The sequence below is a fragment of the Dendropsophus ebraccatus genome, chromosome 10 (genome assembly GCF_027789765.1).
Source record: "Dendropsophus ebraccatus isolate aDenEbr1 chromosome 10, aDenEbr1.pat, whole genome shotgun sequence".
In the NCBI taxonomy this organism is placed as follows: domain Eukaryota; kingdom Metazoa; phylum Chordata; class Amphibia; order Anura; family Hylidae; genus Dendropsophus; species Dendropsophus ebraccatus.
This window is the reverse complement of record NC_091463.1, coordinates 15,196,016-15,219,184: the sequence shown is the minus strand read 5'-3', so window position 1 is coordinate 15,219,184 and position 23,169 is coordinate 15,196,016. Positions and strand designations below refer to the sequence as shown.

Genomic DNA, 23,169 nt, shown 5'->3' with positions numbered 1-23,169 from the left:
AGTTATGCTCAGCCAATCGCGGCTGAGCTTCGGATGACGCTGCAGAGGGTGGCCGGCACTCGGGAAGATCCGCCAAGCTCCCGAAGAAGACGTCACTGCTGACGATCGGAGACCGTGGACGACACGACATGCGGTGAGTATAATGCACCACACTTCCGGGTCTAGCGTGGGTGGGGGGAAACACGGGGAAGGGGGCCATTCACAGACATAACATACATTACAAAGTTGTATAACTTTGTAATGTGTGTTATTCTGTGAATAATTTTTTTTCGCCGGACAACCCCTTTAAAGGGACAATCCCTTCAAGGGTTTTAAAGGTGGTCAGATCTGTGGTTTGTATTCATTAGGGGCCTGTATTTATTCCGAGAGTCTGATCTGTATTTAATATGGGGGTTATCCATATATATTATAAAAACATGGGGAGAGATTTATCAAACATGGTGTAAAGTGAAACTGGCTCAGTTGTCCCTAGCAACCAATCAGATTCCACCTTTCATTCCTCACAGACTCTTTGGAAAATGAAAGGTGGAATCTGATTGGTTGCTAGGGGCAACTGAGCCAATTTCCATTTACACCATGTTTGATAAATCTCCCCCATAGTCACTTTTTTCTGGAATCAGCACATCACCAGTCCTTGGGTGGGAGTTTTGCAGCTCAGTTCCTTTGAAGTGAATAGAGCTGAAATGTACCTGACGACAGAGGTGGCGCTGTTTTTGCAAAAAAATAAAAAAAAGTAGCTACATTTTTCTAATCCTGGACAACCCCTTAAAGGGATCAGATCTGTGTTGTGTATTTATTTATTTAGGGGACTGGGTGTCTGTGGGTCTGTATTAATTAAAGGGGTCTGGTTTATGGTTTGTATTGAGTTAGGGGACTGGGTGGGAGGTCTGCACTTGTATTATCTTTATTTAGAGGGTCTGTACTTCTTTCTGAATATGATGAAGTGGAACACACTAAGGGGGACACACTACCATTAGGTTGGGGATATGATGAAGGGGACACACTACCATTAGGTTGGGGATATGATGAAGGGGGACACACTACCATTAGGTTGGGGATATGATGAAGGGGGACACACTACCATTAGGTTGGGGATATAATGAAGGGGGACACACTACCATTAGGTTGGGGATATGATGAAGGGGACACACTACCATTAGCTTGGGGATATGATGAAGGGGACAGACTACCATTAGGTTGGGGATATGATGAAGGGGACAGACTACCATTAGGTTGGGGATATAATGAAGGGGGACAAACTACCATTAGGTTGGGGATATAATAAAGGGGGACACAATACCATTAGGTTGGGGATATGATGAAGGGGGACACACTACCATTAGGTTGGGGATATAATAAAGGGGGACACAATACCATTAGGTTGGGGATATGATGAAGGGGACACACTACCATTAGGTTGGGGATATGATGAAGGGGGACACACTACCATTAGGTTGGGGATATGATGAAGGGGGACACACTACCATTAGGTTGGGGATATGATGAAGGGGGACACACTACCATTAGGTTGGGGATATGATGAAGGGGGACACACTACCATTAGGTTGGGGATATGATGAAGGGGACACACTACCATTAGGTTGGGGATATGATGAAGGGGACACACCACCATTAGGTTGGGGATATAATGAAGGGGGACAAACTACCATTAGGTTGGGGATATGATGAAGGGGGACACACTACCATTAGGTTGGGGATATAATGAAGGGGGACACACTACCATTAGGTTGGGGATATAATGAAGGGGGACACACTACCATTAGGTTGGGGATATAATGAAGGGGGACACACTACCATTAGGTTGGGGATATGATGAAGGGGGACACACTACCATTAGGTTGGGGATATGATGAAGGGGACACACTACCATTAGGTTGGGGATATGATGAAGGGGGACACACTACCATTAGGTTGGGGATATGATGAAGGGGGACACAATACCATTAGGTTGGGGATGTGGTTGTGATGCTGAACGCATCGCTTCTAGTAATTTCCCTGATGCCGCTGCTCGAAAGTTGGAAATGTGATCCTTTCAGGTATCTGGTACTTAGCCCACATTGCGGCAGCAATAGAATTAATAGAAGACGCGTTCAATTCAATAAACCAACCGGAAGCCTGAGTGACCTCGGCTGAGAACAATACAGCCAGGCTAGTGCCATATTGCGTGATGTAATTATCATTATTATCTACGGTATTCGATCATGTTAACCTTGAGGAAAGAGCGGCAGCGTTCACCCGTGACTAAAAGCATCCTCCGAATTAAATAAAGTGACGGCAATTGTTGCATCTCCTGCGTCTCCCTCCGCAATATCGCTTCCTGAGCATTGTCTGCCGATTGTTACTCATGGAAGGCCATCAGTCCTGAGCTGTATCCTCCTCCATTACTCCCCTCACCTCTGTTATTAGCCGCTTGGCATAATTAGGCGGCAGAAATAGATTTAATGACAAGTTTTTCACGCGCTGTGTGATTACCGCCTGGCGCTGACCGGCCGCTGCGCGAGGAGTGTAGTAATCACAGGGGCCGCCAGATGCGTCACAATGGAGAGATGAAGAGGCCAAGAGGGTGAAGGCACAGCGCTCAGCGAAGGAGGAGGGGGGGGGATCATTAACGGCTGCACGCTTATAATTAATATCTGAAACTCCTCCAGATCTGACTTCTTATTTCAATGAGATGTCAAGACGAGGAAGTCGAAAGATGAGGAGCCACTTGTAACACGCGAGCTGTAACCATTGTTTCTTTAAGTTTCAATTGCTTTCTAGCTGTCAGTGGATGGAAGTATTGCCGTTCACATCCCCCATACCTTGTACAGCAGTGCATTATCAGAAAGGGTTAACACGCTTTGTTTCCATTCACTGACAGCAAGCAGACATGTTAAATGGTAATAGAACATTTTATTATACAGTGATCAAGCTTCATTTACATCCTCTAGGGAAGCGACTATAAACAATCATCTGACCGACAGCCATCTCTCTCCTGTCTCCCCATACATATAAACACTAGGCACAGCCAAACTCTCCTGTGTTGTCTATGGGAAGGGGAATGGGAAAGATGCAACTAGAACTAGACTGCTGTGACAACGGCTAATCCCTCCAAGAACAAAAGGGTCAGGCATTAAAAATCCATCACGTCCGAGTCCCATCTCCACAGATACCATTGGCGGGTGAAGACTGGGGAGGCCCCTAGGCACTATACACACCCCAGTATTGGCTGACTTTTGTCAGACGAAAGAACGATGTTTTCAGATGTAATAAAAAATGTGAAGGAGTCCCACTTTATCATTAACACTGTGCATTCCCCCAGCCGCATACAGAGTTTATGGAGAGGCTGTCTGATGGCTGGCGCTCTACTATTGGGTGTTTACCGCTCCTCACAGCTGCCTAAAGGTCCTCATACACCTCACTTATGTTGGCCAAACACACAGCTCCTAGTGGATTTGAATATAAAGTGTATGGTGCCGTCTAGAACCACCACCGTCAGATGATGTTGATGGTGAAAGGGGTGGCCGTAATGAAAAATTACACCCATCCCTTTGTTCAGAGAGAGATAAGCCACCGCAACATTGCTCTTGCTGTGGCTTACCCCTCCCCATAGAGAACACAGGCCGTGCCGAACGTTCCTGTGTGGGTGGGGGGGAAAGGCGGCGGGCAGACGGGAGATATAACTGACAGCCTGATGATCATTGTACTTTGTTATGCATGGCAACCAATCCCAGCTCCCATAGCAACCAATCCCAGCTCCCATAGCAACCAGTCCCAGATCCCATAGCAACCAGTCCCAGTTTAGCTTTTATTTTACCAGAACTTGTTCACATGGCGTAAGAGACCGGCCGTTCCCTGACCCGGCCAGGTCATGGAGTGTCCGGTTTCTAAAAAGATCATCCCTGCAGTAACGGCCGGATGATCTTTTCGGCCACAGTGTTCTGATACGGGTGCATCCATGCGCGCCCGCATCAGAACTTTCCACTGCACGCTATGGAGTGAGCGGCCGGATCCGCTCGCTCCATAGCGTGCACTGACATGGACATGTCAGTTGTTTGCGACGTCGCGGGAGATCCCAGCCGGAGCGTAAACTATGTGTATACGATCCGGCCGGGATCCCATAGAAGGCAAGGCAACGCGTGTTTTCGCACAAAGTATGGCTGTTGTTGCCTATTGCAACAATGGCCGTACTTTTACGAAAACATACTTTGTGTGAACATAGCCTAATACTGTATCTGAATGCTAAGCTGTGATTGGTTGCTACGAGCAACAAAGGATGTTCATTCTATAAGACCACCCGATAATACTCCCCCTATGTATACTAACTTTAAAAACACCAACTTTTTGGGCAGGTTTTTCATAAACCTCACCAATTGCGAGGTCTGATTTACGGGATGCAAAAGCGGGGCTGTTGGCAAGTACGCTTTATGGCATTAACCAGGATAGACAATAACGTCAGGGCCTAACGTCTGGCCATGATCACCCTTCAGGTCACTCCCTGTATAGGTTCCCATACACCTTAGACTAAAGTCATCCAAACCTGCTGACTTTGGTCGGTTCATATGACTGTTAAAGTGTCGGGTGGCTCCCGTTAGTTGAGGAGGGTCGGCCATGTTGGATTTTTATCGCCTAAACCTACTCTCCTGTCAGAGATCAGCCGCCACCAGAGCTGTCTGGCTGTGGCTTACCCCTTCCCCATAGAAGAAGCATGAATGTTCGGCCATGACTTAAGTGATGAAAAAACGTATAATGGGCCCAATGCTCTCAACATTTTTCACATGTGAACTTACGATAAGACTGTAGGATGTAATGGGGGACAATGATGACCTCCTTTCTCTTCGAGGTCTAGGGGTTATGTTCCTGACACCAAGCTCAGGATCTGCCATGTCCTCCTAAGAAATCTAGGAGCGGCGATTATATGGCATGAATCATTGATGGCTCTCAGCCGACTCCAATCTCACCTGATGTCATAGCCGTACATGTCTTTCTCTGGGCGGCCATGAATAATCCAGTGAGCAAGCTCCTTCCCACATCCTCCTCCCAACATCATACCTGAGGAAACCACAGGAGCCGTCACAAGAAATACGTCTTTACATCAATTCCGAGTAATTAATCTGTGATTCAAGGTGAGGGAAGCGTACTGGAAACAGAACGGACATGCCGCCCCAGCCGCCATGGGCCGGAATACCAAATTATTCATCATACATTAAGGCTAAAATCCACAAAGGAAGCCCCTTTAAATTTATGCAAGGATTTACCAACTTTAGGAGCTCCAGCCTCTGCAAAACTACAACTCCCAGCATGCCCTGACAGCCAAAGGCTGTCAGGGCATGCTGGGAGTTGTAGTTTTGCACCAGCTAGAGAGTCAGAGGTTGGTAAAGTAGTGTCCAGGGCATGATGGAAATTGTTGTTGTGCAATAGCTGTAAGGCCATAGGTTGTAAAGGGGGTGCACCAAACACAGAACTAATATGCTGATTAGGGGGTCTCAGGATCAAGGGGGTTCACGTCATTGGACATATCCATAGGGGGCGCAGATGTCACAGTCACAAACAGACTAAATGGTGAGACACACGTCCCACCTCCATTACCTGCACTATTGAATCCACAGCCCAAGAAGAAGCCCCTGACCTCTGGTGATTCGCCTAAGAGCGGCTTGTGATCAGCAGTGAAGGATTCTGGGAAATGAAACAAAGTTGGTGAAACATTATTAGCGACTAGAGATAAGCGAACCTTGAGCGTGAAGCATTTTACTACCTGGTGGCTGAAGAAGTGGGATGAAGCCCTAAGGCTGCCTGGAAAACATGGATACAGCCATAGGCCGGATCCACGTTTTCCAGGACTCCTTAGGGCTGCATGCAACTTCTTCAGCCACCGGTATTCATATGTCGTACTCTCGGGTTTGGACATAATCTGAACATCCCTATTAGAGACACGGCCAGGAATCATGGTCCTCTACCTCTTGTGCTGTCCCTATCTAGTCCTCGATGAACACTGCCTAAAACCACCTGTGCCTTAAAGGGGTATTCTGGCAATTTTTATTTTTTTTTTATATTTTTTTTAATAAAGTTATTTAAAATTGTAATGTAAAAAAAATTGGGGGGTGTAAAGGCTGGCATGGTCCCCTGCTGCCAGATGAATATATCACTACCATTCCTGCATGCAGATGCCAAGCCTCCCCTGATATCTATACGATACGATAGCATTAGAATAGAACGTACGAGCAGTGATTGACTGTTCTTTCTGCTCTGCTACACTGTACGGCGCTACTGACACAGACAGCTTCCCCAAGTGTAATGGCTATTCTAATGCTAATACGTATGAGAATAGAAATGAGATGAGGCTCAGTATGCATGCAGTAGTGGTAGCGATATGCAGTTCCCCAAAAAGCCATTGGTGGCCATGTTGCTCCTTACTGACACTACTCAACAACAAAAAAAAAAACTATTATAGTGGTACCTTGGTCTAAGAGTAACTTGGTTTAAGAGCGTTTTGGTTTAAGAGCTCACAGCTTTTCAAAATTATGACTTGGTTTAAGAGCATTGCTTTGGTTTATGAGCTCCCTGTACTGGGTAGGAGGGGGAGTGGGGGAGGGGCATGGTCTGCATAGCGGGGTCTACAGCACTGTACTCTGACCCAGGAAGTCTCCCTCACCTTCCAAATTATAGTAGATCCACTTCAGGCTGGGGCTTACATCAGGGGACAGGACTGTGGAGGTAATCTCTCCATAGCTGTAACCCCTCTTTCCCCAGACAGAGTGCTGCTATACTGTACCCACATCTGCCCTGCTCATCCCTTCATGCTCCCTGCAGTCTCTGTCAGCCCTTGTGTTTCCCATCCTCTCCATTACTGTACAGTAACTTATAATATCACATATTCAGCTGTTTCTAGATGTTTGTTTCATTTGTTTTACATGTTATTCAGAATAATAAATCATAATAATATATAATACTAATAATAAATAAAAATATAAAATAATAAAATATATATATTAACTAGAATAAAATAATAAAAAATATAATATATAAATAAATATAAATATAATATAAAATAATAAAATAAAATCTAAATAATAAATATTAAAGGGGTAGTCCACCCAAAAAAAAATTTCTTTCAAATCAACTGCTGCCATGAAGTGACAGAGATTTGTAATTTACTTCTATTAAAAAATCTCAAGCCTTCCAGTACTTATCAGCTGCTGTATGCCCAACAGGAAGTTGTATTATTTCCAGTCTGGAGAGCAGGAGGGGTTTTCTATGGGGATTGGCTCCTGCTTTGGACAGTTCCTGACATGGACAGAGGAGGCAACAGAGAGCACTGGGTCAGACAGGAAAGAAAACACTACTTCCTGCTGGACATACAGCAGCTAATAAGTACTGGAAGACTTAAGATTTTTTAATAGAAGTGAATTACAAATCTCTGGCACTTTATGGCACCAGTTGATTTGAAAGAAAAAAATTTTGGGTGGACTACCCCTTTAAATAATAAATCTCTGTCTGCCCTTGTGTTTCCCATCCTCTTCATTACTGTACAGTAACTTATATCATCACATATTCAGCTGTTTCTGATTGTTTGTTTCATTTGTTTTACATGTTATTTAGAATAATAAATCATAATAATATATAATACTAATAATAAATAAAAATATAAAATAATATATATATTAACTATAATAAAATAATAAAAAAAATATAAATATAATATAAAATAATAAAATAAAATCTAAATAATAAATATTAAATAATAAATCTCTGTCCGCCCTTGTGTTTCCCATCCTCTCCATTACTGTACAGTAACTTATATCATCACATATTCAGCTGTTTCTCATTGTTTGTTTCATTTGTTTTATATGTTATTCAGAATAATAAATCATTATTTTTGGGGTGTGGAACCAATTGTCTGCATTTCTATGATTTCTTATGGGAAAATTTTCTTTGGTTTAAGAGTGGATTTGGATTACAAGCACCGTCCTGGAACCAATTATGCTCCTAATCCAAGGCACCTCTGTTATATTACAAAGTTAAAAGAACTTTATGAAAGAAATACAAAAAACAAACAAAAAAAAAAATTCAGAATTCACTAGAATGCCCCTTTAAGGAAGGCAGTGTATGGTTAGCAGCTTATGGGTGATATAGCAGATGGAAAGGTTGATCTCCCCATTAGTCTTAGATTTCTCCTTTTGTCATTGTATTCTGTGGATACGAGATTGTAAAAGGATGTAGAAGGTGCAAGAAACTCTTAAAGAGCTCGTCTTGTGGGGTCACAAAATGCTCTCCATAGACAAACTACTAAAAATAGGGGTACTTCCCCTTTAAAATAAGACGATAGCTAAGCAGAAGAGAACGGCGACTACTTTGGCGTCTTTTGCACAAAAAGACATGTATAATAGAGGCCCGTCTGTCACCGTCTGCTCTCCATATCTCCATCCAAATAAGAGTAAGGATCTCCAGTGTACATGTCATGTTATATCTGGTGAGGAGAAAGACGTGACCTAGATAGCAGTGGCCGAGGCAGAAGATGTCCCCGCAGGACACCGCAGCGCGCCCCTTCCCTGTCCCACCAGCAGAATTAAAGGAGACAGAAGATGAAGAGCGGCTGAGGGACGGGAGACTTCAAGGCATCAGAACTTTACTCGGAGGATCCATCAGTGTAACTAAGCCTCGTGTGAACTCATGGAGATGTCCGAAACTCATCCGCTTCAGTCATTTATGGGTGACAACCAATATGGCGGCCATTACAGCTACCACCCAGCTTCTCCAGGCTCCTGAATGGCAAGTTTATCCAGTATAATAGGGAGCAACTACATAACCAGGAAAAACCAAGAGACAAATGAAGGTGAAGACTTAGGGATAGGAGAAATCCTGAAGTAATTTTATATGAACTTATCACGTTTATAATAGGAAAACGTCAATGAGCGGAATCACTATAGAACGATCCATGGAAGCAGATGAGCCCCACACATCCCTTACACTCTGCTGCCACCTAGCTGCAGCTTACCGACCTGTTCTCTCTTGTTTTTCTCCCATCCTTGCCAGTTGTTCTGCTCAGCCCAGCGCCACCTAGTGGCAACTCTATTACCCCCTTAATATCCAGCCAATGTTTTTCTGTTGTTGCTGGGTGTTTTTTTATGGATGGGGCTGTATGAAGTCATGTTTTATATTTTATGCGGCAGACACATAAATATCTATAGAATTATTTTTATTTTTGAACATGACATTTGTCTTTGTTTTATTTGGTAGAAATTTAACAATAAATAAGCTGTGAGGTTACTACAGATGTGCATTTACCCAATATGTTATTTGTATGTAATGTATGCACTACAACAATTTTTATATATCAAATTATTTTTTCATATTTTTTTACTTTTAGAGGTTTATTTCACACTTCTAAAGCCTTTTATCCTATATGACTGAGACAAAGGTGGCTTCTAAGGACATACAAACCCTTTCGAGGCCTCTAGGAGGATGGTTAGCTGTGGCTGTCCAGGTATGATGGGAATTGTAGTTCTGTGACAGCTGCAGGGCGGCAGGTTTGACACCCGTGGTTCGCAGTATTCACCAAATTAGTAAAGTAACATGCGGACCTACCTGGGCCACATACAGTGGATTTAATACCGGTAGTCTCTAGGGCAGGTACTCTGTTGATCGCCCCCTGGATATGCTGCATGAACACATCCCAATCCAGATCAAAGAGGCCAAAGGCAAATTTATCCGAGACCTGTTCATGTAAAAAAAAAAAAAAAGAAAACATATTTAATTGTTACATTTATAAACATAGAGGACTGTTGTCAGAACAATCCGCCCTGCTCCATCCAGTCTGCCATACCAGTATTATCTCAGGATAGATATATGTATATCCCAGGCAGGTTTACATCCAGTTATTGTAGATTTACCAACCACATCTGCTGGAAGTTTGTTCCAAGCATCTACTACTCTTTCAGTAAGTGATATTTTCTCACGTTCCTTCTGATCTTTCCACCAACTAAACTTTCACTGCGTCCCCTGGTACTTAACCCTTTGAGGACCAGGCCCAAAATGACTCAGTGGACCGCGCCAATTTTGATCTTTGCGCTTTCGTTTTTCCCTCCTCCCCTTCTAAGAGCTCTAGCACTTTCAGTTTTCTATCTACAGGGCCATGTAAGGGCTTATTTGTTACAGAAATAGTTGTACTTTGTAATGGCGTCTTTCATTTTACCATAACATGTATGATGGAATTCCAAATATATTATTTATGAAGATATAAATAGGTGAAATCGTAAAAAGAATGCAATATGGTAACGTTTGGGGGGTTCCTGTGTCTACGTAATGCAGTATATGGTAACAGCGACGTGATACTATTATTCTACAGGTCAGTCCGAACACAACCATATGCAGGTTTACACAGATTCTCTAATGTTATATATTTTTTTTTTATGAAATCCTTTTTTTTGGCAATTAAATATTAATAACTATTGTGACGCTTATAATGGTTTTATTTTTTTCACCTACGGGGCTGTATGGGGTGTCATTTTTTCCGCCATGATCTCTAGTTTTTATTAACAACATATTTGTGAAGATCGGACGTTTTGATCACTTATTAATTTTTTTTAATATATAATGTAACATAAAATCGGTAATCCTCGCACTTTTTTCCCTCTTTTCATGTAGGTTGTTTGCCATTCGCAATGATGCTTGTTATATTTTAATAGATCGGACAATTATGCACGCTACGGTATATTATATGTTTATTTATTTTTATATGTTTTATTTATATAATGGGAAATGGGGGTGATTTAGACTTTTATTGGGGGAGGGGTTTTGGGGTTGGGTGTTGGTGTTTTTAACTTTTTGTTTATTTTTTATACATTTTAAGCCCCTTTGGGGGACTTGTACATACAATACTTTTATTTTACACACTGATCACTGCTATGCCATAGGCATAGCATTGATCAGTGTTATCGGCGCTCTGCTGATTGAGCCTGCCTGTGCAGGCTCAGTGATCAGAGCGCCGATCGGACCGCATGGAGGCAGGTGAGAGACCTCCGGCGGTCCATTTTACCGATCGGGACCCCCGCAGTCACACTGCGGGGGTCCCGATCGGTAAGTGACAGGGGACTCCCCCTGTCACTTACAATTAAACGTCGCCGCCGCTGCAGCGTGTCATTAACGGTGAGGTGCCGCCCCCACCTGCTATGAAGCGCGCTCCGCTCCGCAGCGCGCTTCATAGCTCAGGACGTACTGGTACGTCCAGGGTCGTCTGGGGACAGACTTCCAGGACGTACCGGTACGTCCTAGGTCACCTAGGGGTTAAAGGAGAAGTCCGGTAAAAATTTTTATTAAAGTATTGTATTGCCCCCAAAAAGTTATATAAATCACCAATATACACTTATTACTGGAAATGCTTATAAAGGGCTTTTTTCCCTGCACTCACTACTGCATCAAGGCTTCACTTCCTGGATAACATGGTGATGTCACTTCCTGGATAACATGGTGATGTCACTTCCTGGATAACATGGTGATGTCACTTCCTGGATAACATGGTGATGTCACTTCCTGGATAACATGGTGATGTCACTTCCTGGATAACATGGTGATGTCACGACCCGACTCCCAGAGCTGTGTGGGCTGTGGCTGCTGGAGAGAATGATGGCAGGGGGATGCTCAGTGTCCCTCCAGTGCCCTGTGTCCCTCAGTGTCCTCCTGCCATCATCCTTTCCAGCAGACACAGCCTGCACAGCTCTGGGAGTCGGGTCGTGACATCACCATGTTATCCAGGAAGTGACATCACCATGTTATCCAGGAAGTGACATCACCATGTTATCCAGGAAGTGACATCACCATGTTATCCAGGAAGTGAAGCCTTGATGCAGTAGTAAGTGCAGGGAAAAAAAGCACTTTATAAGCATTTTCCGTAATAAGTGTATATTGAAGATCTGTATAGTACTCCGTCAGATTTGTAAGTTTCTTCTATTTAAAAAATCTCAATTCTTCCAGTACTTATCAGCTACTGTATGTCCTGCAGGAAGTGCTGTAGTCTCTTACGTCTGACACAGTGCTCTCTGCTGCCACTTCTGTCCAGAGCAGGGGAGGTTTTCTTATGGGGATTTGCTGCTGCTCTGTACAGTTCCTGACATGGACAGAGGTGGCAGCAGAGAGCACTGTGTCAGACTGGAAAGAATACAGCACTTTCTGCAGGACATACAGCAGCTGATAAGTACTGGAAGACTTGAGATTTTTAAATAGGAGTAATTTACAAATCTATATAAACTGACACCAGTCGATTATTAAAAAAAAAATGTTTAAATAGTCTTAAATAGTCCCCCGCCAGTGCGCAGACAGGCTGGATTCATGTAGAGGCGCACACTTGTACATAAATCCAGGTGCATCTTATGTGCCTGTGCCCCCTTCCTGAAATCTACACCAGCTCACAGCGCAGGGGAAGGACCCAGCCCAAGGTCCCATGCCACGCTCCCTGCCGCCCAAGGTCCCATGCCACGCTCCCTGCCGCCCAAGGTCCCATGCCACGCTCCCTGCCCGCCCACCTGGTAAGCGGGTCAGAAATCTGGCAAAGATATACAAAATATTGCACAACACCTTTGAGTAATCCCCCACATTGTTTATGGAAACAGTCTACTCCTCGGGGGCTGTCACTTCATGGACAATCAAGACAGAGTTAATGGAACGCCTATACGACACATTCAATAAACTTTATTTATAAAAGCCTAGAGCTGGCAATTACCTTCCAATCCTGGAAAGAGACAATAAAGTATTTATAAACGCTTTAATCTGCCATCATTTAATAGCGGGAAGGAACGCGTGGAGGGGAGAGGATGGCGGTGCGAACCTGCCATAGAGTAATGACTGATAACAATAGTCGCTGACTGGAAGGAGCAGCGCGGCGCACGGTTGCTCATCTGGCTTTGTCTCATGTATCTGACAGCAATCAGCGTCTCACCTCTTCCCAGAATATAGGGTTTGACTCATATCCTCCCACTGACAAGGCATCACCTTGGAGACGGAGATACACCGATGCGTCGTGGTCCCGCACATTTGGCATGTTCTAAAAATAAAACCCCAGAGAGAAATTTGAAGAAAAGGAATTTAGACACATTGTAATCTGCTCACAGCCTCAAATCCATAGGAAAAAAGAGGGAAAAAACACAACAGAAGGACAAAAATATAATAATGAGTAAAAAGAAAGAAAGAAACAGTAAAAATAAATAAATAAACAGTAAATAAAAATACAAAACTAAGTAAAATAAATAAATAAAACAATATATAAATAGCATTACTGATAACAAATATAATAGAACAATAACCTAAAAATAATAAATAATAACATTCACAATAACAAAACAAATACAATAATAACTAATGGAACATCTGCCACTTCCAGGACCTCTAAGATTATAAAACATGGCGGTCTGTGACCTTGTCATGGAGCTGGTTTCTTACTGATCCTTAGAAATTACGGGCCCCTTGTTGTACACTACCCTGGGGAGGGATTAAAGAGATACTGGGCCCCCCTTGTACTAAGAGACTGTGGGGTGGTGGGGTCCTCCTTGTTATACGGATTATGGGGAGGCTGGGCCCCTTGTCCCATTAAAGTGGTAATCCATCATAAAAAAAAACATAGCTGGTTTTATCCAGAAACAGTGCCACCTTTGTCCTCAGTTTGTGTGTGGTATTGCAGTTCAGTTCTAGTGAATGGAGCCAAGCTGCAGTACCGTGCACAACCTCAGGACAAGCGTGGTGCTATTTTTTACAGTAAGTAATCCTGATTAATCCCTTTATATTTGTGAGGATGCTGGGGCCCCTTGCCTTATTGTGAGGATGCTGGGGGCCCCTTGTCTTATTGTGAGGATGTTGGGGCCCCTTGTCTTATTGTGAGGATGCTGGGGGCCCCTTGTCTTATTGTGAGGATGCTGGGGGGCCCCTTGTCTTATTGTGAGGATGCTGGGGGGCCCCTTTTCTTATTGTGAGGATGCTGGGGGGCCCCTTGTTTTATTGTGAGGATGCTGGGGGGCCCCTTGTCTTATTGTGAGGATGCTGGGACCCCCTTATCTTATTGTGAGGATGCTGGGGGGCCACTTGTCTTATTGTGAGGATGCTGGGGGCCCCTTGTCTTATTGTGAGGATGCTGGGGGCCCCTTGTCTTATTGTGAGGATGCTGGGGGCCCCTTGTCTTATTGTGAGGATGCTGGGGGCCCCTTGTCTTATTGTGAGGATGCTGGGGGCCCCTTGTCTTATTGTGAGGATGCTGGGGGCCCCCTTGTCTTATTGTGGGGATGCTGGGGGCCCCTTGTCTTATTGTGAGGATGCTGGGGGGCCCCTTGTCTTATTGTGAGGATGCTGGGGGGCCCTTGTCTTATTGTGAGGATGCTGGTGGGGGGGCTTGTCTTATTGTGAGGATGTTGGGGCCCCTTGTCTTATTGTGAGGATGCTGGGGGGGCCCTTGTCTTATTGTGAGGATGCTGGTGGGGGCCCCTTGTCTTATTGTGAGGATGCTGGTGGGGGCCCCTTGTCTTATTGTGAGGATGCTGGGGGGGCCCTTGTCTTATTGTGAGGATGCTGGTGGGGGGCCCCTTGTCTTATTGTGAGGATGCTGGGGGGCCCCTTGTCTTATTGTGAGGATGCTGGGGGGGCCCTTGTCTTATTGTGAGGATGCTGGTGGGGGGCCCCTTGTCTTATTGTGAGGATGCTGGGGGGCCCCTTGTCTTATTGTGAGGATGCTGGGGGGGCCCTTGTCTTATTGTGAGGATGCTGGGGGGCCCCCTTGTCTTATTGTGAGGATGCTGGTGGGGGCCCCTTGTCTTATTGTGAGGATGCTGGGGGGCCCCCTTGTCTTATTGTGAGGATGCTGGTGGGCCCTTGTCTTATTGTGAGGATGCTGGGACCCCCTTGTCTTATTGTGAGGATGCTGGGGGGCCCCCTTGTCTTATTGTGAGGATGCTGGGACCCCCTTGTCTTATTGTGAGGATGCTGGGGGGGGGGCTTGTCTTATTGTGAGGATGCTGGTGGGGGGCCCCTTGTCTTATTGTGAGGATGCTGGGGGGCCCTTGTCTTATTGTGAGGATGATGGGGGGGGGGCCCTTGTCTTATTGTGAGGATGCTGGGACCCCCTTGTCTTATTGTGAGGATGTTGGGGCCCCTTGTCTTATTGTGAGGATGCTGGGGGGGCCCTTGTCTTATTGTGAGGATGCTGGGGGGGCCCTTGTCTTATTGTGAGGATGCTGGTGGGGGCCCCTTGTCTTATTGTGAGGATGCTGGGGGGCCCTTGTCTTATTGTGAGGATGCTGGGGGCCCCCTTGTCTTATTGTGAGGATGCTGGTGGGGGCCCCTTGTCTTATTGTGAGGATGCTGGGGGGCCCCCTTGTCTTATTGTGAGGATGCTGGTGGGCCCTTGTCTTATTGTGAGGATGCTGGGACCCCCTTGTCTTATTGTGAGGATGCTGGGGGGCCCCCTTGTCTTATTGTGAGGATGCTGGGACCCCCTTGTCTTATTGTGAGGATGCTGGGGGGCCCTTGTCTTATTGTGAGGATGCTGGGGGCCCCTTGTCTTATTGTGAGGATGCTGGGGGGCCCTTGTCTTATTGTGAGGATGCTGGGGGGGGGGCTTGTCTTATTGTGAGGATGCTGGGGGTCCCTTGTCTTATTGTGAGGATGCTGGGGGTCCCTTGTCTTATTGTGAGGATGCTGGGGGGCCCCCTTGTCTTATTGTGAGGATGCTGGGACCCCCTTGTCTTATTGTGAGGATACTGGGGGGGGGGGGGGCTTGTCTTATTGTGAAGATGCTGGTGGGGGGCCCCTTGTCTTATTGTGAGGATGCTGGGGGGCCCTTGTCTTATTGTGAGGATGATGGGGGGGGGGCCCTTGTCTTATTGTGAGGATGCTGGGGGCCTCTTGTCTTATTGTGAGGATGCTGGGGGCCCCTTGTCTTATTGTGAGGATGATGCTGGGACCCCCTTGTCTTATTGTGAGGATGCTGGGACCCCCTTGTCTTATTGTGAGGATGCTGGGACCCCCTTGTCTTATTGTGAGGATGCTGGTGGGGGGCTTGTCTTATTGTGAGGATGCTGGGACCCCCTTGTCTTATTGTGAGGATGCTGGGGGCCCCTTGTCTTATTGTGAGGATGCTGGGACCCCCTTGTCTTATTGTGAGGATGCTGGGACCCCCTTGTCTTATTGTGAGGATGCTTTGTTCAATGGATTATGGGGATGCTAGGGCCCCCTTGTCTTAGTGATTGTGTCAATGCTGGGGGCCCCAATGTTCAGAGGATTATGGGGATGCTAGGGGCCCCTTGTTCTATTGTGGGGTCTTTGCTCACACATTTTCTTCCAGTGAAATCCTCTGATAAGTCTCAATGAATAGTAATAACCTCTCCAGTCTGATGGGACGGATCTGTAGTCTGCCCTTTTCTTGGTCATAGACTTGGTCAGTGGTGTCCATAGAAATGATCGGGCCCCACACACCTTACATGGTACTCGATTCCCCCTATGTCCCTTTGTCCCTTCAATGATCCTCAGCACCAGGGATAAAGCCAACCTGGGTTGGGCCGCCTCTCTGGGTTCCTTATCGGATGGCATACTCAGACTCATTCTATATCTGATGAGTGAGATTCCTGGGTATCATATAATTCTATGATCTATAAATTGGAGTACGGATACAGCACCTCTAGTGGTCATTCACAGAACTGTAGTCTTTCGAGAATTTTATTGACCAGGTGCTTGATAATCCGGAACATTTGATATTCTGGCATCTGCTTCCAGCACAGAACAGCAATATAATGTGGAATTGTTAAGACCAGAATAAAAGGAGTGAGCGGAGGAGCCTATTAGGAATGGAGGGTGAAGCACCCATTGTCTGGTAATGCTCAGTGCGGCCTATTCAGGATATGTGGTCATTACTACTTGTATAATGAACAGCAGGAGACCAGCCATGATTGACAATCTAGCCCTTACTGTAACAGCCAGGATGAGATAAACCTATGACCCTAACCCCTTAGATGCCACAGTCATTGGGGGAGCACAGAGCGCCATGTGACCTGAAACTGCCCTGGTTACATAGAGGTTAACAGAAGCAGCAGCATTCTACCTTCCTTACATCAATAGAGGATATGATATCCCAGTGCATTGTGGGAATGGCAGGTGAGCGCAGTTCACACTATGGTGCTGTGACCTCATTAAACTGGACCAATGTTATAAGATAACTGCAGCGACATAACAACAGCGGATATATATATATAACAGGCCGGATATACATAACCAGGACAGGATAAAAGAACTGAGAGCCGAGCTACAGGACCTGGATTCCCTCTATCCTCTCCGTGACCACATACGCATGGTGCATCGCTATCAGAGGGACGTTCACTCCCGCCATCTGTCCGAGAGTCCGAGCCCACACACCTACAGGGGAGGGAAGAAGAGATAACAACCTATCTGTACAAGACAATGGAAGGAGGAATGAAAGATATAGATAGATAGATAGATAGATAGATAGATAGATAGATAGATAGATAGATAGGAGATAGATAGGAGATAGATAGATAGATAGATAGATAGATAGATAGATAGGTAGGAGATGGATAAATAGATAGATAGATAGATAGGAGATAGATAGATAGATAGATAGATAGATAGATAGGAGATAGATAGATAGATAGATAGATAGATAGATAGATAGATAGATAACATGTCTCCTATATACACCAGTCATTTGTCCTTCCTCTACCTGCACAGTTCACCACACAGGGGGTCCGCACAGCACCGTACTCCGTTTCCACAGCCACCACCCTGTTGACCCCATAGTCATCCATCTTTACTTGGATGCCGGTGACAGGACAGTTCTCGATGACCTACATGAGACAAGAAGTGACATATCAGCCCCCATCTCATCTATTATATTCTTCTGGGGATATATATATATATATATATATACACACACACACACACAAAGAAATAAGCCCAGTCACCTACCAGTGTAATATATAGTCATGGAGGAGGCTGCAGTCACCAATACTATGATAGCATTCCTGTATCCCACTATAATGGCTGCCATGGCACTAACAGCTCTGCAATGTGAGAGCCCCATCAAACAGCCCCCTATATCTAAGCATCCTCATCCCATGCTCAGGAGTATATATGTTACCTGAGCTCCCCTGGCAGTAGAAGCCCTCGCTAACGTTGTACAGGTTCCAGCAGGGTCCATGGTACCATCTTTAGGGACATAGAGAGTGCCATATAAGTCATCCACATTCATGAGCGGATACAAGTCCTTGGTTTCAGCCGGAGACAGGACATAAGACTCGACACCGTACACCTTCCCCAGCTATCCAGAAAGAAAAAAAGAGGAAAAAACATGCATTTTTAATGGTAACAAAAATTTAAAGGAATTGTTTGAAATTATTATTATTTTTTTTTTTACAGTGCCACTTTTGCCTATAGGCTACATCTGGTACTGCAGTTCGGCATGCATGCATGCATGCACGACTCATGCATGTGAATTTTAAAGGGGTTATCCAGGATAAGCCAGAGGACCTGGCAGTGAGTGTTTACTTTTACCCGCATCGCCCCCGCAGGGAGTATGAAGCATTACACAATTCAATCAATGCCATCTCCAGAAATAGAGAAGCTCCCTGTAACCTGTATGTTCTCTGATCCAGGAGTCTTCTAGATGGCTTCTCTAAATTGAAGGACCCTTCAAGACGATCAGCCCCGGTGACGGGATCATTCAGTGGATAACACCCCCAGTACTGAGGACCCATTAACACTGTAATGTTATAATTTACTGACACATTATACCAGTGGTCGCAGCTCTGCCGCCTGTGAAGTCAATGTGACGACTATTAGCGGAGAGAGTGACAGGTGTGATAGTATATAGAGTGAGGGGTGTGATAGTAAATAGAGTGAGGGGTGTGATAGTATATAGAGTGAGGGGTGTGATAGTAAATAGAGTGAGGGGTGTGATAGTATATATAATTCCCAGCTCCTGGTCGGTGCTGCCGCACATGCAGCAGGGCCCGACAGCTTCCGGATTAGCAGACACATAGAGAGCGGTCACCACTCACAGACATGAGTCTTTTATACTCATCCAGACGCTGCTTATTGGAGGCGATGAAGAGTCCGCCATTCTCTATCCAGCCGGTGTGCAGGCCCGTCTCCTCCTCCAGGTCCCGGCTCACCACGTTACGGGTGTGGGCCAGCAGCTCCACCTCCACATCACTGGGCCGCAGCTGCCACAGAAGCCCTGCAGGGGGGAACAGGATCACAGGCCAGGTGACATACTGAACTTCTTCACTTATAGCGGTATCATCCTCCGGGTTTCCTGCTGCACCCAGGAACAGGTACTATATGGCGGTACAGAAGAGGATACCTCTGAAATGCAATGCTATACACATGTGTCTAGCATTGCAATTGAGAGGTGTCCTCTTCTGTACTGCTATATAGTACAAGTACTATATGGCGGTAAAGAAGATGACCCTTTAAAATGCAGCACCTTACACAGGTACTATATGGCGGTACAGAAGAGGACACCTCTGCAATGCAGCACCTTACACAGGTACTATATGGTGGTACAGAAGAGGATGCCTCTAAAATGCAGCGCCATACAACAGGTACTATATGGCGGTACAGAAGAGGATGCCTCTAAAATGCAGCGCCATACAACAGGTACTATATGGCGGTACAGAAGAGGATGCCTCTAAAATGCAGCGCCATACACAGGTACTATATGGCGGTACAGAAGAGGACACCTCTGCAATGCAGCACCTTACACAGGTACTATATGGCGGTACAGAAGAGGACACCTCTGCAATGCAGCACCTTACACAGGTACTATATGGCGGTACAGAAGAGGACACCTCTGCAATGCAGCACCTTACACAGGTACTATATGGCGGTACAGAAGAGGACACCTCTGCAATGCAGCACCTTACACAGGTACTATATGGCGGTACAGAAGAGGACACCTCTGCAATGCAGCACCTTACACAGGTACTATATGGCGGTACAGAAGAGGACACCTCTCCAATGCAGCACCTTACACAGGTACTATATAGTGGTACAGAAGAGGATGCCTCTAAAATGCAGCACCTTACACAGGTACTATATAGTGGTACAGAAATGGACCCTCTAAAATGCAGCGCCATACACAGGTACTATATAGCGGTACATAAAGTGCATATGTCTTCATAGTATGGGGCCATACAGACCTTATAGGCCCCATCCACATGAAGCTCCTGTATCCAATACAAATAGGTGAAGTTAACACTTTGAGAGGATTCCCATAGCGCACAGGAGGAACCGCAGGCTATCACTCCCAAAAGGGAAGCAAGTAGTGAAGTATTTTCCAATGTGCCGGACCCTTCATGGCGGTGGAGCAGTAGACACGCTTACATTATGAGAAACAGATGAGGGGCTGTGACAACCCCCCAATTATACGGATGGGAACAGATATGGCGGCATAGTATGCTGAGGCAGAATGTAACAGGTCAGCCAAGGACACAGTAACAGAGTCACATGGTATGGCTGCTGCCCAGCTTACCTGCTGTATGCCACGTGGTCCCAGAGGTAAGACGGTCTCGTTCCAGCAGCACTACGTTCTTCATGCCCATCTTGGCTAAGTGGTAAGTGGTCTGGCATCCCAGGCTGCCCCCACCGATGACCACCACGTCGGCTGATTTGGGAAGGGGCTTGGTCGGACCTTTGGCAGTGGACCCTTCCTCCTTCAGCGTTGTGGTATACGGCACATTCTTCTCCGTAGTGTGACCAGTGGCAGTGCTCAGCCCACGGCAGCCATACCTGTAGCCAGCCCTGGTGGCCAGGTGTAACGTCCTGCGTATATATCGCATGGTCATCTGGAAAACACGGACATGTCCATCAGCCACGGGGCCCTTGAGTTGTGGATTTAAAGTCTATGAAGTCTTGTAGGCCGAACCTCTGCCAGCTATGACTCCGGCTGTGGAGCGATATAGACGAGATACAGAATCGACCTCCTTCCTGACATCTGCCTCTGGGCGCCGTCACATGACCCGGGCGCATTCCATCTGCTCATCTACCATCTTCTAGAACAACAACCAATCTGCTCCTTAACCCTCAAGTCTCCAATCACAACCCATTAGGCTTTATATTAGTGTCCGTCTAAGGCACAAAGGTTTCAGTCAAGACTTTAGTCACTGATCCTCCATGTCATAGCCTGTCTATATGATTCCTCACATTTTGTAAGTCACTCCATTTACCAAAAAGGTCTCCTTGCCCCAGTAAAACAGCTTTAAAACCTTCACCACTAGGTGTCTCCCTTCTCTACATGTTGTTATCCACTGTCTGTTGTCAGGGGAAATCTGTCTCTAGTAACAGCTGCACCTAGTGCACCTGCAATCTAAGCCAGTCTGATCAACACTGATCCTCAAAGGTAGATCAAAGCCTGACCACCTATAAAGCTCTGGGAAGCTGTCTAAATAGGAGTTTACATATTGATGTATGTTCTCTATCTAAAATAGAGAAACACTACCCATCTTCATGCTTACACGGCAGCTTTGCTTGATTAGACCGTCTGCCGTGTATGACCAGCCCCGTTCTAGCTCACCAGGACGTCAGGGCAGCAGATCAGAGCACAGGAAGGGAAGACTGGTTATGGAGCACAGTGTTTGCTCAGCAAGTCCTCCTGTGTACTGTATGCGGGTTCACTGATCCTTGTCTACATGTGCTTAATGTTTGGAAGGAGGTGTGCGAGTGTGGGCGGTGTGACGGGACACTCCCCCCCCCTCCTCAGAATAACACCTCAGCAGAGAACGCAGCTGTCTGTGAATAACAGCAAAGACTGGAGGACCCTCTATACATGATATAGTCACCAGTTATTTGTCACTTTAAAACTTTTCACATTGAACCAAATCAAAACTTTTTACTTGTCTCTAAGACAAGGAAATTTTTTTATTATTTTTTTTTTTAAGCGACAGTACCCCCTTAAGGCTAGGTTCACACTACCACGATCTGGATACATTTGTGGATTGTATATACAATTGCTACACGGTGCATTGACCAATCAATAAATGTACAGTACCTGTATTCACAGGAGGTGCAAGACCAACGACACCCCCTTTAATAGGGGCATATCGTCACCTTTAAAGGGATTATCCAGGTTTAGAACAACATGGCCTCTTCTGTCCTCAGTTTGGATGTGGTATCTCAGCTCAGTTCTATTAAAGTGAGCTGTAATACCACACGCAGCCTGATACAGGAGTGGCGCTGTTTTTACAAAAAAAAAAGTAGCTGTGTTTTTTCCAGTCCTGGACAATCCCTTTAAGGATAACGTCACCCTGTCTGCAACTGATTTCATTTTGGGGCAGAAACACTTCATATTTTCTGATCTGCATTGTGTGAACGTACCCTAAGGCCGCATTTGAGGGCCCCTTACACCAACCCCCTCCTATTCGCTATATGTCCATCTCCAGTTCAGAGCGGCTCTCTATTACACCCCCTATGATACCTTGTCCCATGAGCTTACACTTAGAAACCCTTACAGCCAATATGGCAAGGAACCCATTCCCGGGCAGCATAGTGCCCTCCCCATACAACCCCCTACATGATCCCCCCCAGGATCTGCAGCTGTAGGGTGCACAGAGCAGACAGGATCCCATCTTACGTGTCTCGGGGTCACAAGAAATCAACTTTATTTCTTAACTTTTCCCCAGCAGTCACAGGAGGAGGCGAGGGGGGTTCCCGGGAGACACCAGTGCACACCATCCAATTACTGATCATATAGTCCATGTCCTCAGCCCGGGGTTCACGTACCGTCTGAGCTGACAGCAGCTGGCCGCCCACCACCATGACTGAGAGGGGACCTGGATGTGGTTATTATTGGTCTACGTAGGCTTCCTCCACTCCTTCCAGCGAGGGGTTAAACCAGGTCTCCTCCCTGAATCCTCCCCAAGTCAACAAGAGCTGCAGAAAGCATGGCAGCCGCCTGTACACGGAGCACATGGGAGCCTGAGCTCTACCCGCTCTATCACAATGGTACAGTCCGGATGGTTGTACTTAAAGGAAATGTCCAGTTTTCTGTCATCACTGTATAATAAAGTTCTTCTATATTGTTGGTGTTTCCTTTCCCCAGATATCTGCTTGCTGTCAGTGGTAGTAATGTATCTGGTGTAGACAATGCTCTGTGAGATCCACCGCCCTGGGGGCTAATACTTTTCA

General features: G+C 45.8%; 1 protein-coding gene across 6 annotated transcripts in view; it reads right to left on the bottom strand.

The window, feature by feature from the left end:
- The window catches only part of SARDH (sarcosine dehydrogenase), a 60,915-nt gene that overhangs the window by 33,625 nt on the left and 4,121 nt on the right, over positions 1–23,169 (bottom strand). Inside the window, exons 1-10 of one of the 6 annotated variants that reach the window (XM_069942762.1) lie at positions 22,765–22,914; positions 20,519–20,831; positions 19,044–19,222; positions 18,125–18,304; positions 17,708–17,831; positions 17,282–17,382; positions 12,932–13,036; positions 9,586–9,715; positions 5,590–5,676; positions 4,962–5,052 (exon numbers count right to left, since the gene is read on the bottom strand). In XM_069942762.1, the coding sequence (XP_069798863.1) occupies positions 4,962–5,052; positions 5,590–5,676; positions 9,586–9,715; positions 12,932–13,036; positions 17,282–17,382; positions 17,708–17,831; positions 18,125–18,304; positions 19,044–19,222; positions 20,519–20,831; positions 22,765–22,800 (1,346 nt within the window). In that variant the 5' untranslated portion in view covers positions 22,801–22,914. Of the gene's footprint in view, positions 1–4,961; positions 5,053–5,589; positions 5,677–9,585; positions 9,716–12,931; positions 13,037–17,281; positions 17,383–17,707; positions 17,832–18,124; positions 18,305–19,043; positions 19,223–20,518; positions 20,832–20,911; positions 21,036–21,500; positions 21,598–22,615; positions 22,724–22,764; positions 22,915–23,169 lie in introns of those variants that run through there. The other 5 variants (XM_069942757.1, XM_069942758.1, XM_069942760.1 and 2 more) reach the window with 5 other exon arrangements.